This window comes from Arctopsyche grandis, chromosome 5 (genome assembly GCF_051622035.1).
Source record: "Arctopsyche grandis isolate Sample6627 chromosome 5, ASM5162203v2, whole genome shotgun sequence".
Classification (NCBI taxonomy): Eukaryota; Metazoa; Arthropoda; class Insecta; order Trichoptera; family Hydropsychidae; genus Arctopsyche; species Arctopsyche grandis.
The window spans coordinates 3,305,141-3,323,271 of NC_135359.1; the positions used below are offsets into that span (position 1 = coordinate 3,305,141).

Genomic DNA, 18,131 nt, shown 5'->3' on the forward strand with positions numbered 1-18,131 from the left:
AATTCTTTTTTGGAAACCCGTTGTTCCAAAATTGGGATGACACCACTAGATACAATACAGCCAATATATGTATGTACATATCTAAGCATTTTATGCAATGCGAATTGATACAAATATCCATAGTGACATTTATGGAGAATTTTTTGCAGCATTTTATAATCAAATTGGCAAACCTTAAGACGCTGAATAACTTGAGATTAGTAAGAGAGATTGAAAAAGAAATGCCAATTTTACAGGAACCGTTTCAATGAAAATCATAAAAATTGCCAAACTCTGATAAGAAACTAAACTGACAACACCTCAAGTCACAAACTAATTTCTGGCCAGTAGCGGGACTCAAATTCGTGACCACTCTGGTCAAAAGCATAATATGCTAACCACTAGTCCACGCCACTGGTTAAATGATTTATGATTTAGCCAGCAGTATGGATCAGTGGTATCGTGTATGTTTAGCACCAAGTGATCAGTGGGTTCGATCCGCCATACTGCTGGTTACATTTGGGAGTATTTGTGACTCCAAATCAATCGTTTCTTATCAGAGTTTGCCAATTTTATTTGATCATTGTTGAAACGATTCCTCAAAATTAGCAAAAACTTATTTTCATGTTGTCACAAATCTTCTGTGTTTATTGTGTGTATAATTTGTAAAAATGATGTACAAAATCTAAATGCAAAGTTGTCTCAATGGATTAATTCTGTAATTAATTAATTAGGTAATTGTTATTTCGTGGTCTTGAACTTTTGGAAATACAGTGATTTAAGTAATAATAAAATGCAGCATTTTTTGTAATTAATTGTCCAGGAAGGCGCATTGGGGTCTTCCTGTCAAGCCTTCCTGGTATATGTAAAATAAAAATATAAATCAGCAATTCTGAAAAATTGCAGTCTTGATCTTCAAAATGGTTAACACACTGAAAGTTCATGTGTAGTTTTGAAATGCGAATCCCGATTAGTTACAAATTTATTTAGTTTCTTACATTTTATACCAGGAAGGCCTTACAGGTAAACCACAATGCGCCTTCCTGGCCAATTACAAAAAAAGCAGCATTTTTTATTATACAATTCGCTGAATTACGAGACACTGAAAACTCGCAAATTAACGAGACATCTATGAATTGTACATAAATTTTATTGTACATTAATCATACTCAAATAGTGGTGACATAGTAGGTAGGAAGGTTTTTAGCCAATTTTAATCGGGAACCGTTTCAACAACGAAATAAGATAAATCGGCAAACTCTGATAGGAAACGATCGACCTGGAGTCACACATATCCAGATTTGACCAGCAACACTACAGATATACTCAGAAAAAAATATATTCAATCGAGGTACATATGTATATATCTATCTGTCGAAGAAAAACAATATATTTATATACGACTAGCTGAACCCCGCATGCGTTGCATTGCTACAATAATTGAAATTCCCGTTCCCGTTCACGTTCCCAATTGTCGAAAAAATGCAGACATCGAACACATTTTAAATTATTCAATTGTTTGTTTATTTGACCCTAATAACGCGGGTTGCGGCGTGAAAACATTTGAAATTATTGTGTTGCAATGCCACTCATTCCCGTTTTTCCCGTTTCCGTTCCCGTTTTTGGGCGATTATTTTTACAGTAAGCTTCATGAAAATTCTTTTCAATCATGGGATCGAACCCGGCGCCTCTCGATGTTAAGCAGAAGCTTTGATTTTGATTTTTAACGAAAATTTTATTACGAAATTATGTTCACAATACATCTTATATCTATTTTAATAGCTACTGATCTACTGATCATTTTCTATTTTACAATTTAATTTAATTTTGTTAGTAATCATAGTATTATATTATTCTAATGTTAATCTACAGCATAATAGGAAAAAGAGCTCAAAAACCTATTTACAATCCTTATAAATGTTCATAATACATCTAATACATAATATTAATTAAAGACTCTCTAAAGTAGATGAATTAAAGCAGATTGTGTTTAGGTAATCTGTGTTTATACCTGAAGGGTATAGAAATTTTGTTGTAATCACCGAGACTCTTCACAAGTGTGTTAGTATGGTTATTAGTGATTCTGTCATAGAATCTACTGGTTAGTTTGTTAGTAATGTCTGTAACAAACGGACTATTATATATGGCATGCAGTTTTTTCAAGCTAGTATATATGGGTGTATTATAAATTATTTTTAGGGATTTATTTTGTATTACTTGGAGCTTGGAAAGATTAGTATTCGAGGCGTTATTCCATACAGGTGAAGCATAGGTTAATAATGGTAATATGAGCGCGCGATATAATTTTATTATATTTTGAGTTGATAAAGAACTATGGCGATTAAATATTGGATATATTGAGGATATACCCCGCATCGCCTTGCATTTCGCTGCCTCAATGTGAGGAACCCATCTCATTCTTTTATCAAACGTTACTCTTAAATATTTTATTACTGACTGCCATTTCAGACTTTCTCCAGAGGGGATTTTCAGATCTAAACTTGGCTTATGCTTTATGACACTAAAGAATATGGCGTCTGTTTTGGTTTGATTAATTTGAATTTTCTACTTAGTGAAGTGTTCAGTCATTGCTTTAATTGCAAATTAAAGATTTTTAAGAATAGTGTCTGGTTTTTTGCTACTTGTGAAGCAAGCTGTATCATCTGCATATAGGGCTATGTGACAGTTTTTTGGAATATGTATGTCATTTATATATATGGAGAACAAGAGTGGGCCAAGCAAGCTCCCCTGCGGAACGCCAGCTGCGATTATTTTTGGAGACGATAATTCATTATTTACGCTAACCACAAGCTTTCTACGAGTTAGGTACGATTTGATGATTAGAAGCAGAAGCTTAACGACCGAGCTATGCTGCTGGCTAATATGAATAATACTAGAAATTTTCAAACTATAAATTTTTACCGTCACCACCGAGATTTTACCTCCTTCATTTCATACATTGAAATTGTGAAATTATTAAAAAAAATCCGCATAGTGAAGGCAATTTGCGTTGGCTCATCTCCGACATTAATTATGTCGCCACATGAGCGACAAGAAAGAGGCTCAATGTGGCACAAAATGACACCCACACATCTCTTCAGATCGCATTTGTCACGTCTTTGTGAATGTTCTAAATGAAATTACATATTTATTATTTTAATTAGACCGATCTGTGAGGCTTATCGGCGTAATTAGATCCGATTGTGTCGGCTTAGGTATGGAACGCGATTAGTATCGTCGCTCGTGACGGTTCAGCACGTGGAACGGTCGTGATTCGTGTTGGTAAGAGCGGGTCAATAAGGAACGAGAGAAATCGTAAATCGTGGTGACTGGATGAGATGCAACATTCGTTTATGCCGAGATCTTCCAATGAAGCGTAATTCAAATGACTAACACATGCAAACAAGTAGATAAGTATATGTACATAACTTTTCTTCGTCACATAAAATGTATGCACGTACTTGTGAAAAATCTCACGTACTTACATACTGAGTGATTGCGCATGCTTTGGGTGTCTATTGTTTCGAGTTTTATTACCAATAATACAAATAAAACGTACGTAATCAGCAGTACTTGTTCTGTGTTTTATGAATTAATGAGATGTGATTAAAAATGACCCGTTTAATGTCATTTAAGATTGTATTATATAGATCGATGCTGGTTTGTAGATTGTTCATTTTAAATGCCAATATAACGGGAATGTTAAGAGTCACTAGTGTAGACAGTTAAAGAGGTAGTTTGATTTAGAAACGTTGATATATTCTTTAGTATCTAACCGTTACTCTTTTTTATTGTGGCCTCTCAGTTGAGATGAGTGGAGAGTGTTTTACGATTTAGTGAAAGAAGGAAGCTAGATTTTCGGCTGTACCAATAGTGAAAGGCCAGTAAACATTAATGAGTGAAGATGGGTATAAATTAAATTTGAGAAATTGCAGGAAAAGCTCTTCTGAAGAAGATGAGTGCTAGTGTTGGAAGATAGACTCTAATTAATGATAAGATATGTTGAAAGGCACTTAATTTTATGTTTTGTTCTACTTTACTACGTTTTATATCTACACTATATTAGATACGAATAAATAGTTGAACTTCTTATGTAAAGAAATATTTTGGTATGTTAAAATTAGAACCATCTTACGTTATTATTGATAAGTTGTCAGTGATTGATGTTTTTGCATTGTAATTGAATCGTATCGAGTTTTATCAAATTATAGCTGTCCGATTACGCTGTTATTTTCTTATACGAAGACACGTCTATTGGAAGTCTATTTACTTCGTAATTACATATATTATGGATTGACGTTTGAAATTATTGTGAATTCACGATTGCGTTGTTTCAGAATAGCCCTGAAAAGTCATCTTCTACAAAAATCCATTGTTTCCATCCAATCATTATACAAATTGCATCGCTCGACTCAATATAAAATTCGAATCTGATTGTCGGTTTGTAAGTAGATAATTTCCAACGAGTGTGCGCACTCATTGAATTGCAATTAATTCGCAGCATTCTGCATTCCGATCTGCTCGAATAATATGCAAAGTTTCGATTGGAATATACGGCTTTTTCGCACCGCAGTGCGAGATGATGATGTACGGTGGATTTGAACGAATAGATTTATCGATAGGGGAGTTCTACTTTTAAGATGTACTCACTCGACTTTCCGCTTTCGCGTTTTCTCATTTTACCCATTTGGACTAGTTTTTGCACTCTGGTCTCTTGGACGGTGACGTTATGTTCGATTCGTAGAATGCACGATTTCCTTATTCGAATGCAAAGTGGAGACGGACTCCAAATAATGCATGTATTTAAATTAAATTTTAATCTATGTAAATTTTGCGTTGCAGAGTCTTGACGATGATAGCCAATCTGACGGTGGTTCCGAATCTGGAGAGTCTGAAACTTCCGAATCGGAATCCGGAGAGGGATCGTCTGATTCTGGTGATTCTTCTGATGAAAACGATGTAGCTAGAGAACCGATTCGCATTACGCTTCCCCTTCAGTTGGACTTCGACGAATTGGCTGGTGCACTCATGGAGAAAAATCAAAGGTAATCAAATCGAATAAATAAACATCAGCAAAATATTACATATATGTATGTGCATACATACGTCTTTATTTAACTATCCTATATTTTATATATGAGCCGTTATATTTGAAAAAGGCGCAAGTACAATATTCAGATCCATAAATATTATTTCTGTTTGACTTAATTCACAAATTGTTATCGCTTATTTTAATTTAAAGCAGAATAAACGTATTGCAGGCCACCAGTATTTTTAAATATTGTTTAACGCCAAACATTATATTCAATGTTTTGCGAGATATTTTTTTTTGAAATGAAGAAAAGTGGAGTTATGCCACCTTCAATTATAGTGGTTCATATAAAGTACTTATACAATTTTAAAATAGGCGATAACAAAAGAATGATAGTGAAAATGTGACACTTTTTTTTATTGTTTTTCCTTTTATTCTTACTATTTCTAAAAAGCTCGCATATTCCATCATTCGTTTATGTATTTATGTTTTTGATAAGAAAAGTTTTTGATTATTATACATAGATGTCTCTAAATATTATAATTAAAATTATTTCAATGTAATAAATATGATAAATTAATATTTAGCATATATAACAAGATACTTTTAAGGCTGGAATTATAAAAAAACAAATGAAATTGGGTTGTTCGGTTAGATAAGAAACGAAATTGATGAAAATTAACTAGGTTGCATTTTAAAGATTTCATTCCTGAAGTTATCGCTCAAAGATTTATTCTATCGTTGAACATATTATTTAGTAATTTATTTTTGTTATGTAGTATATTTATAGTCGTGCATTTTGTATATTTCCTGTCATTTAATTAATTCTCAATTGAAAAAAATATGGTTTAAATATTTGCTAAATTTTAAAAATAAATATTAAAAATTACTGATAGATGTCACTTTATTCGCACAAATTTTTCAATTGATGGTTTTTATTTAAATTTTATTTTATAAAAATAAACTTCATCTTTATGAAAATTATATTAATTTCAGATCAAGAATGAATTGCATCGTTGAAAAGCGTCGCGCTGAAGAACTCGTAGATCACCAACCACGCAACCTGAGATTGCCCTTCGGACTGAACTTGACCACTGACCCAAGACTCGAAAGGGTCACCGGAGAACGTATGGCCATATTCTGCGAGAGTGGAAACGATCAAAAGTAACATACTCTCAAATTTGAGATCTACTTTTTAAAATAATCACACGATGAAAATATTTATCGTCATAATTTCGTAGTAGGCATATTCCCGATGCTGCAGAAATAATGCCAGGACTTCCGGTCCCACTTCCGGGTCCAGTGCGACTTCCTCTCAATTTCCCCGTGCATCCAGCGATGCGCTTCGCAATGCGCCCTCCGATGCCAGCCCAACACATGCAGGTACTTTGTTTGTAATCAATCTTGTTTTTTCATGTATATACATATACATATTCACGCGGCAAATTGCAATTAGTTAGTCAATGATGGTCGTGGACCAATTTCAACGCACGAATGCGCTGATTGCATTTCGCTCTTACCCTACGGGCGTGATGCAACGGACGTTGGCCTCTACGCAAATGATTTTCCTTGTCGATTTCAAAACAGGTGCTTTATATTTGCCCAAAGTACATGCTCTCGTTTTAATCGAATCACTTGCAATGATAACGACTGGTTTGAATGCATTATAAACCTTTGACAATGTTTCGAAATTATAGTAATCTGTGTATGTGGTTTAATTTGAACAATACTTTTATCGTACAAGGTTCTGTTATTATAATACTGCTTAAATATATCTCAAAGAGCGAATCAAGGCTATTGTTAATAGCTCATTATATAATGGTCATTATTTTACATAATGCAAGGCGTGTGAATATTTACTTGGTAAATATAATATATTTTCTATTCTACAAAAATCGCGGTTAATATCATATATCTACATATGTATACGTATATAGAATTTTCAAATTAATTTACGAGTCACGAATTTGAGGCGTATGTCGCCATCTGGGTACGTTTTTGAACTCGTCTTGCCGGTTTTTTGGTTTTATATCCTTTTTGATCGTCTCTAGATCTGTATCAGATGATAACTCATAAGCGAGGTATAAAGTCGGAAAGCTAAATGCGACGACGCGGGTTTTGTTTTGTTTTTTTTTTTACGTTTGTTTGTTTATGTTTCACCTTGGACGCAGTGGCGTCTAAACAATTGCTTTTTAAATATAAAGAATTGCGTGTGCGCTATTAGAAATTTGGCGGTTATTTTTAGACAAGGACGGAATTCAAAGTGTGCAAATGCAATCAAAAATTATTTTTATGGTTGATCGTTTGTACTTAATGGTATCGGTTCTGCTTCGCTTGTCTTGAACAACTGCTTGTGTTTGATTTGTGCAAGAATATAACGTATGTATGCAAAAAGTGAGAAAGAATATTAAAAATGATACGTACGTACTTTGATATTAATATCTGTTTTAATTTTAACAAAGAAACGTCAACGAGTAGGGCTTAACGAAACCCAGACTACGTATGTATTATTCAATGATATAAAATTAACATACATATAGGTACATAAATAAATGTGTATTATAACGTATAGCTTTTAATGCTTTTTAAAAATAGTGCCAGCGTTTTTCAAACTTAGCATCCATTTCGTTTTATTTAGATTATTTTTGTTTTACATTTTAAATTGTCCTTAAATATGTTTTCACCAATCAACAATCAAATAGGGATTCTGATCTTATCATTTTTAGATAAAATATTCATTATTCCAGAATCACTCATACAATATAAAGCCATACGATTTTATCAAGAATTTAATTTTACATATATATCTCTCTATATATTTGTATGCCATAAATTTATTAAATATATTTCATGAATATTAAAATGAATCAAAATAATTATGACAACCGATTTTACATTAGTAATTTGCAATTAGAACTGTTTTATAGCATTAAAGTATGCAGGTATTTTCGATTTAAAACTAAATAGGTAATGAATCAATGCTTTATTTGTATTAATAATCAAATTTTTAAAAAATATTACATTCGCAACAATATTTTCTTTATTTGATAAAAAGTTTCATCTACTTTTGAGCATCGCATTTCGAGCAGCGATTATGCTTTATCATTTTGACCTTTGTTTTTGCACACATATGAATCTTCACCGAGATACTGGCATCCTTTGTTACTTTTTTAACTGATACATAAATAACGTAAAAAACCAGTTTCAACGCTCATAAACCAATCTACCCGCACAGAAAGCTCATTCCCTTCGAAAGATGCAGCCACACGTTGCTAGTAAACATCGTCGCATTGAAAACGTCCGACATTACTGATTTGATTTTGCAAAATCGACACACAGAGGCTCATCGCAATTTGAATAACATAACACAATAATTATCGCTTAACACGATTTACCCTTAAGTCCGATGCGTGTTACATTCACCTTGGCATCGTTTAGTATCACGTTTGCGGAATCGCGCGTACGAAACTACTTATCGATTCAAACATTCGATCGAGTTTTAGCCGACCGAATTTCGAAATAAGGGAGAGTCGCGTTCCGTTCGGTCTGTGCGAAATCGGAGCCGAACAAAGCGATCGTTTGAGGTTTGCAGATGTGCGAAATCACATTTTCGACGTTTCGTTTGACTTTTTCCATATATGGCAAGTGTAGCGGGTAGAAACGTATTTATTGTCTGGTTAAATGGGTCGCGGTCGTCTCCTTTCGGTCCTTCGTTAAACAACTGTAACGCGTTTTTTTAGCATAGTTATAATGATTTTTAAATTATTATTCTCACAAAAAACGAATGCGCAAAAAGGTGTTGATATTGCGCGTGTAAGATTTTTGATAAGGTGACAAGTTGGTCGCATTTCATTAACCTGCTTATTACAATATTGAGTTGGATTAAGATATATTACTCGTTATATAATATCGTGTAAGCAAACTTGTATAAATAACAAATGACTGAGAATAAATCGAAATTGAATATAAAGGACTTACTTAGACATTTAGCAATAAATTTCGCATGAAGTGTCTTATTTTATCACTATCATTGCCGATTTTCTAAAAGCAATAATTTCAACTGTTAATAAATAAATCATTATGGGAAAATACATTGATTGAATATATTTATATAATAGGATTTAGTTGAAAGACAAACATATTTTTACCAAGAATAATATAAGAAGATATTTAATAAATTTAACAATTTATTTCGACATTAAATATAAAAAAGACATCTGTGATAATGCTTCAAATCTTACACTATTTAGTTCAAGAAATATCAAAAACAATCACATATGAAATCTCACTTGAAAGTCACTATGAAAATGAAACACGAAAACATCACTCCCTGGCATCAAATTTTTTATGGCATCAAAAGTCCGTGTATAATTTGAGAGCCACTGAACAAGAGCTTATAAATATTGAAATTTATAACCAATAGAATTTATTTGCAAACGTCCAATCTCTCGTGCAACAGCGAGCCGCTGAATTATGGTCCATCTTTTGATACCTTAAGCAAAAAAGTGTCAAAGCTCTTTTCGAAACCTCCCAAATAAAAGCAACGTCTACTTATCACACTTAATATTTATTTATTACATGCTAAATTTCACACAAATTCAAAACAGATTCAATCTGAATGCTTAGTTAATTACGGGCGTTACATAAAAATAATAAAAAGACAACAACCGACAAGGAGAGTAGTGTCATGGCCGAGTGGCGTCGGCACGCTGGCCGGTCACGAAGCTCAAACACCACCACCTGTTAATTACAAGACACAGCCTTTGCGGCCACCGGTGAATGCGGCCACCATCCAACCACAATATATAGTAGTTTATTTTTATTATACTATATTACAACAAAACAGCACTTGTCGAGGTACTTGCGCACACACCCAACGAACGGTAACACTATGGAGTGCATTCAATAGGCGTGATGGTAGCGCACCGGCTTCTTCTTTTTGTAGTAATAGTACTGTTGGGGTACCACCACGTACTGAAGGTTCCATCCTCGAGTGACTCGCTTATGGGGTAGGTCCTCGTAGCGTTTGATTCTGGGGATCTCGTTCTTCTTGGCGCTAGGTCGAATCAGGCGGAGGATGTTGGATTCGACGATCACGTTGTCTTCGACGATGGCGTTTTGAGGGTCAACGTCTTCTTTCGTGATGAGGATGGGGTGTTTTACGAATTTGCGCTTTTGGACTGCCTTGGGTAGGGATTGTCTGGTGACGTCTACGTCTATGTTCCTGGGGTGGGTCCTGAAGTCCTGTCTGATGGTGGTGTCTGGTAGGGCGTCCATTTGACGCAGCAGAGGTGGGTTGGCTGACAAGGCCAACTTGATGGACAGAAGAAGTAGACAGGTGGTAACAAGAGCCGGACTCGTCATGTTGTTGCCCGTTTTCGGTTGCGCGTTTGACTGGCCGGCGCCGAGCGCATTTGTTTCTTTTATACTGCAAATTCACGGCATAATTATCGCGGGTGCGCACGGGTATTTCGGTGCTTCAAAACGTTAATTGTTTTTATTTTTCTCTCCTCTTTATTGTGCTCTCTGGATGTCCGGCACGGGGGGCAATTACCGTTCCGAGGGGCCGAGCTCATTATAAAATGTCGTAAACCAGAGATAGACTCCGGGACGCGTCTTCAGCATTCCTCTTTAACAAAGGCGGCAAAAAGGTTCGTCTGCAAAGCTTAAAAGCCCGATTGCAGCAAAAACTGCGAAATGTAGACGTCGACGTCTCGCCAGAGTCGATCTTCGACGAAACGATTTTAACCTTTAAACGTTCGCTGGTTCAATGTTAGAACGCCTAGTTCTACACTTTCTGATCTGATTGTTATAGATAACAAAAATTTTCTGTATATAAATTATTTGTTGATATTGAAATGGCGGGTGTATAAAAATAGCGTTGAATGTTTATATTCGTTCCGGTTACGGTGTTTATTATTTGGTTTTTGAAAATTAGAGTGTTCCAATATGATTTGTTAAGAAACAAAACAAACCGTTTTAATCAGTAATAAGAAGTTTGTCAAAATGAGCTTTAGACTACAGAATATGTGTTTAATATTATTATAAAATAAAAATAAAATACTCTCGGAAATATTTCTAACTAATAAAGCCATGTAATAAACAACTATTATATATATGCTGATTATCGACTGATGAAAATATCAAAATGTGTATATGTTTAATATTCAAATTAAAATTGAAAAGTTTCTGCAAATATATATATATAATTCCTTTTCGGGATTGTAATGAATCTATTGATTTAACATGTTTGATGTACATATGTGAAATAAGGTATGATAGAGGTAAACAAACACATTTTCAAGTTTATGTATGTACAAATGTATGTACGTTTAGATAATTATTGTGATTTAAAAATTGAGAAAATATATCAGAAGTAACGTAGTTATTGTATATTATAAAACCGATATATTTACAATCTATGGGGCAAAATTATTATGTAACTTTTTTATATTAATGATGAAATACTTATAAAAATGAAATAAATGGATAGGAGAATGCATTTAAAATTTGAAGAATTTTTCAATGTGTAGTCTCTGAAACCAAATATGTAAGCAATTTAAATTTTTTTTATATTACATACATATACTGAATTGAAGTTTATGATTCAGAGGATCACAAAGACTAATTAAGTTTGAGTTGGTCACGGTTTTGATATACTATTTAATATAATATTCCATACGGAATACAAAGTGCTTTAAGTTTTGTACAAATGTAAAATGTATGTTCAATTAAATTGGTATTAATTAAAAAACGCATAAATATTAATGTCAAAGTCATATTTAAATTAACTGCAAATAAGTATTTTAAAATCATTTCAATTCGTGATGATCCTTTCAATTTTTTTCGCACATTAAAGTAGAATTAAACAATAACGCAAACTCATCGAAAAAATCCTTCAAATCTATTATAAAATATGAACAATCAAGACGTCAATCATGTACTCACGTAATTTATTCATATGGAAATAGTCAATGTACCACTCTTTAAATTTGAACAATCGGTAGTATTCCACAGTTTAATGTAAAATTTACTGTATTATTAAAATTTCCAATGGTTCTAAGAAGGTCTCGAGTACAATATAAATAAAGTAAAAAGCCTTTTCTGTCATGAAGTACAATGAGGCTTGTTTGATGTGTTTTAAAGTTCATAAATACACCGAGGATAAACGGTCATCAGCGTAAACGGTACTATTAAATGCTATTAAGGTTGTTCTTTATTAAATACACGTTCGTCGAATTATGTAGATCGAAACATATTTGGACTTTACGCAAAAGTTCACTTCCTATGTCATTTTAAAGCGACATTTGCGCTATAATGCGATTAAACATTTTAAACAATCGCATTCGCTGAAAATGCCACGAACGTGATATTATCATTATTATTATGAAATGGCGGCTTGAGGTTCTCTCTTCAAGATTGTACGTTTTAATCTGAAGCAATCATTCAAGGTTCCACGGAGTTCGTAAATTCATGATGCATTATTTAAATATTTTATTACGTACATACAAACTACATATAACATAATAAGTATATATATATATATATATATATATATATATATATATATATATATATATATATATATATATATATATATATATATATATATATATAATCGCCTTAATGTCAACGGATCTTACTAATTCATTGGTTTCTGTTTTTTTTTTGTTTTTACAATATATTCACGTATGTAGATATTACGCCTAAGTATTAATGTCTTATGTGTCAAGTGATAATATATCGATATCGTTTATTGGCATTTGGTATATAGAATTGACTTTTTTTAATGAAAATCTTAGTACCTACATATAAAAAATATTTTGGTATGCGAACATTATAAATGCTTTTGTTTATGACAATGTAAAGTTCTATAAAATACGTTTCTAATGTTAGTTATTATTGTACTTGAAATAAATTGTTAAATTAGAGACTATTTTTTTTAAATACACTTTCAATAGACATACTATACATATGTAAATACATACATATATGTATAATATGAAGGGGTATTGAATCAAACTCGGCAAGCTCCATTTTTTTTTGATCAGAATTGTTTTTGCCAATTTATTGCTATTCAATTTCTATGTATGTATTTCAGCAAATATCAATCACATATACATACATACATATTTTATACTCAAAAAAATAATTGATGAAGAAAACGGCTAGCATGTCAAAACGTTTTTGATTAAATACATATGTATGTATAGGTACATATGCATATATTTCTTATATTAGCTCGTTTTCTTCATGAAAGCTCCTTTGCGTTAAAATTATAATAATTCAAGTCCTTGACAAGCCATAATAGATCTTTAGTTCAAAAAATAATATAATTTTGAGGCGTGTTTTTATATTTATCTACCTTACTTTCGATTAGCGTATTTTATAGGTATTGTTCATACAATCTTACGATTCTTTGCTTGTTATCTGATTTATCGTGCCATTCTTTTGTAAAATTTAAGTATTTTTTAATTGAACGGCTTACAGACATTGTCTATTGAATATTTCGAGTCTCAACAATGATCTTATAATAAATGCAAGCGTCGAAAGTTCGGTCTCATTCACTTTTACGTAATCAAAACGTACATATGTAAACACGCTCGCGGCCGAGCATGATCTTGACATTAAGAGACGAATGAACGAATCCAGTTGCTCTTTGGATATCTAGAAGATCTTACGGTTGCATGTTTTCACACATGATCATAGTAAAATGTGGAGTGCAAATCGCATCGTCCTTGACGTTTGTTCCGAAACCCCATTGAATTGCGCGCGACTTGAGCTGCTCCTCCTTGAACCGGCTTTGTGTTTGTTATTATTATTAAACCGACTTGCAGGAAGTTGTTTCGTCTGTCGTATATGTATAAATAAAATCTCATTTAGTATTCAGTGGATATTCTGAACACAATGAGCGCTTCGAAACTGGGAAAGGCGACCTTCGACGAGCCGCCATATCGATTGTTACCGTTCGTCCTTAATTGGAAGCCGACGTTAATTGTCTCTCGAGTGATGTTCAATATCAGCTTTTGCTCTTATCGCAAAGGTGCTAAATGTGGGTGATACCTCTAATGGGAATGGAATTGATCGGAGTTGACATTAATGATGAATTGTACCGTTCGATGGTGGTCTCGTCAAGGGCGTTTCGGAGATTCCTCTAAATTGCCCCGTGTACGGTTTTTGAGCACTCGACTGGTCGAGCGTCAAGAGTCAATGCACTTTCGGCCATTCTCCGTTAGTCACAAGAGAGCAACAAGGATTTAGGAGGAAAAGATGTTAAGGACAAGTATGGCAGGTGACGGGACCATTGAACTGAATCGCAATCAAGTGTTGATTTCGACGTTGATCGATCGAAACGTTCGCACCGTTGATGATTAGCGTTCGACAGACTGTAAAGTGTACGAGTATATTCTACACAATATATGTATATTATTAAAACAAATAAAATTTTATGTCGATAAATTGCTTAAGATTTCTTATTTAGTACGTTATCAAACGGCTGGATGGAAAAAAATAAAAATCACGATCTAAATTTATATTCATATTCATTCCGATTGAGTGTTTAAAGTTAAAAAAAAAACTGACGGCAAAAAATTTCACTATTTAAATAAATAATTGAAAATCTCTGTCGGTCGCATGAATTCAAATAAGCTTTTGTAGCGTTGCACGAGTTCATATATATATATATTTTTTTCTTTTTTAATTGAATTATGATAATGTATTCATAAAACGTTGCTGTCTGTGCTCGTTTATTTTGTAAAATTCCATTGTTTCACTTTTGTTTTGCATAGCAATTTATATGAAATTTGATATGATAATAATAACAACAAGTGATCGGTTCAAATTGATATAAATGCAAGGCAATGCAATTGTTAGTTACATACAGTAATTAGCATATGGTTTTTATTTGAACAGGAAGTGTCACGTTTTGAAGGAAACATCTTTTTACTGTAGATATTTGTATACGCTCTTCAACACGAAAAAAATAATTCATGACTATGATTTATCTAATTTTTAAATCTGTTCCTGTTCTTTTGGTTCTGAATGATTAGCAAAGAATTACTGTGTTATATCTACTTACCTACATACGTACATGAGTATGAATGTTTGTTTATGTACTTGCAAATTTATGTACAGTTTTCAATTTACTGTCTCGGAATTTTCACAAAAACTTCACTTTTATTCTATTTTTAACTTTCATACATCTGCAAAACGCCGGAAAATTCGACTATTATACATATGTATACCTCAATACATACATACATATATACATATAGTATCTATCTATGTATTTAAATATCTGTACATTGTCTTACTTCGGAAAAAGATTGACTACCAAATTTAAAATGTTTATAGTGCAGATCTGCCATAAATCATTCAATCAATTAAGATAGTAATATAAAAGTAATAGAATAAAAATCTTTTAGCATTTGAGAAAAATTGATTAAATATTTATTAGCATCTGTAATAGAATTTCAATACCGAATTATTTATGTTGAAAGTTCATTGTCTGAATAAATAAGTCAATTAGGAAACCTTATGATAACAAATAATTCGTTGACCGAGGTTCTTATTATTCTTTTTTTTTCTAAATGATCTATCGTTAGACTATCACGACCTTACAATGTATATCACGGGCTATAAATCACCCATAATAGAATTTTAATATACAGAACGATGGAGCGTTAATATTAGGTACATATTTTTTAGATTATATTTATTAATTATTTTTTTGTGCATCTTTCAGGCACCGGCTCCTCAACAACCTCCACAATTTGAAATGCCTCAACAGTTCCATGCACCCCAACAATACCAACAAGCACAACAGTCCAGAGCTTTCCCACCCCATCTCGCTCGATTCACCTTCATACCCCAAAGACCAGAGTTCCCTCAACAGCAGGTGCAACAGCAGCAGCAGCAGCAGCAGATGACCTTGATACCTCGCGAGGTGCGAATCCACGTGCAACGCGTGCAGATGCCCCATGTTGAGCACGAACAAGTTCCAGAAGATACTCACGTGTCTCAAGAGGAGCAGAGACAGTCCGACATGGTCAGCGATATACCTAAACTTTAATAAATAAAGCCTTGAATCGATTTTCACGCGAGATAAAACCTAAAAAAAAACTGCTCACACGACGCTGGCGAGACAGGATATCCTCTCGATCTCGACGACCTCTGTAACATCGGATCGTTTCGATTGCATTTTCTGTTATTATTCAAAAAGTAATTAATTAACCATTTCGGAAAATATATCGAATTAATTTATATTTATATACTTCACGGTCGAAATTGATTTCAATGTAACGACCATGGTCACAGCGCATTTGTAGGGCAATGGGCTCGTTATACGAAAGTCAGGGTTTCACATCCTAAAATGTTTTTTCCGGCCTATCTAAATTAGGCTCTAATGACGGCTTCGAACGTGTGATGATTTACTTAACGATGTTTGATCTTGTAGTTACTTTAATGTCGTGTTTACACGACTCGATAGAAATAATGATACGCTTGTGTTTTTCTTTAACGGTTTAATAATTTATTCTGCGGCTATAATTACAATTCTATAAACAAAAAAAGAGAAGTTTGTTGAAACGAATTCCTTGTTTATGTATATAAAGGAATTTTTAATAATTCAAGTGCGCATTGAACCATTCACTTATGAGCTTATGTATCTACACACTATGTATGTACATTGAAATGATTAACTACAATTTAAAAATTTTGCGGGAAGAGAATCTATTCATTTTTAATTGACCGATTCGAAATATTTTGATAAACGCTCCAATCAGATTGAAATCATACGATTACTTGATGCCTTCGGTCTTTTTTTTTTGCAAAATATTTTTTAACATACATACAACCCAAAACTTTTCATAACATCGTATTGACCATATTATGTATCATTTCAGATGCAACTACAGGAGTTGCCAGGAGGGATGCAGATGATAACAGCTGAAGAATTACGAGCTGTTCAACAAGCAGTTCGCGTTGCTGAAGAGCACGCTGAGCAACAGCGGGCTCAACGAGCCCAACAACAGGTTCGTACACAACCGGAGAATTTTATGATAGTTTTTTTCAAGTGGTAATAGTCTGTGAGCAGCCATGATACATATTACTTTAATTGCAGGCTCAGGAGGCTCACGAAGCCAGCCACGAAATGCTGGGAAGACAAGCCATGGCTCGAGCTTTGCCAGTGCATATTCCAGTACCGATGATGCAACCGGAAGAACCACCAGTACAAGATCCCGAAAGACCACACTGTAATTATTTCTAAAATATCTCACGATTATAATTGCTTTGAATTGAGTGATTTTAACACTGGCTTAATTTGATTTCAGACGTGCAACCGCGATCAGTGAGGTCCGTTGATGCACTCTTGCATAGGGAGAAGCGCGTCAAGCGCAGTTGCTCTTGCGATTGCGCCTGTTAAGTCGCCTAAGAGTTAAAATAAAAAAAAAGAAAATAATCTACACGGTTGTTTGAAAAAATAAATGTAAAAATTATGTATTGAAATAAAATAAAATAAAAATCATAAAAATTGTGATTCCTTATGATAGGGCACCATTTACGATACGTGATACTTAATGGCTAACATCGGTCAGTGATGCAATAAATTTATGTTTTCTTTTATGTTTTTACCTAATAATAATGAATTAGTTTAGTGCGAGTGTAAATAATAATAAAAAAATACAGATTGATATTCGTCTCACTCTATTTTAGTGTATGTAGTTTTCTTGTTATGAAATTGGGCAATATTTGTATACGAATACGTTGCTTTTGTAAAATTCAAAAAATGGGCGAGAGATGTGTTATTTACAAATTTCGATGCGTTGCTTACCAACAAGTGTGAAAATGAAATTTTTTTATGTAAATAAATTTTTTGGTAAATAAAGAACTTTTTCTTTTACATCTATGTTTTTAATTTCCCACAATTGTGATTCTGTTGTTCAAAAAAAAAAAAATAAAGCCTTCATCAAAGTGTAAGGGCGAAATCACACAGTGGTGAATGTGGCACATGGTTTTTTTTAAAAATGCGAAAAAAATTATGCGTGCCATTCAGTGCCGTGCTGGCCATTCATGGGACGCCTGGCATGTCCCACCCCACAATGATCCTTTGGATCTTTTT

At 33.4% G+C, this 18,131-nt stretch overlaps 2 protein-coding genes across 3 annotated transcripts in view; one reads left to right on the top strand and one right to left on the bottom strand.

Annotated features, from left to right (window-relative positions):
* LOC143911789 (uncharacterized) overlaps positions 1-17,915 on the top strand; it is a 33,075-nt gene extending 15,160 nt beyond the window's left edge. Inside the window, exons 4-10 of one of the 2 annotated variants that reach the window (XM_077430832.1) lie at positions 4,822-5,024; positions 6,008-6,175; positions 6,253-6,394; positions 15,756-16,058; positions 16,915-17,043; positions 17,133-17,265; positions 17,344-17,915. In XM_077430832.1, coding sequence (XP_077286958.1) covers positions 4,822-5,024; positions 6,008-6,175; positions 6,253-6,394; positions 15,756-16,058; positions 16,915-17,043; positions 17,133-17,265; positions 17,344-17,435 — 1,170 coding nt within the window. In that variant the 3' untranslated portion in view covers positions 17,436-17,915. The remainder of the gene's footprint in view (positions 1-4,821; positions 5,025-6,007; positions 6,176-6,252; positions 6,395-15,755; positions 16,059-16,914; positions 17,044-17,132; positions 17,266-17,343) is intronic. The other variant, XM_077430833.1, reaches the window with a different exon arrangement.
* On the bottom strand, positions 7,987-10,405 carry LOC143911790 (uncharacterized). The gene has a single exon (XM_077430834.1). The coding sequence runs from the start codon at positions 10,373-10,375 to the stop codon at positions 9,914-9,916; it is 462 nt and encodes a 153-aa protein (XP_077286960.1). The 5' UTR covers positions 10,376-10,405; the 3' UTR covers positions 7,987-9,913.
* Positions 17,916-18,131: the final 216 nt, after the last annotated feature.

Bases quoted from the DNA above. Each gene is read 5' to 3' on its own strand.
- LOC143911790 (XM_077430834.1), bottom strand. From the start codon at position 10,375: ATGACGAGTCCGGCTCTTGTTACCACCTGTCTACTTCTTCTGTCCATC.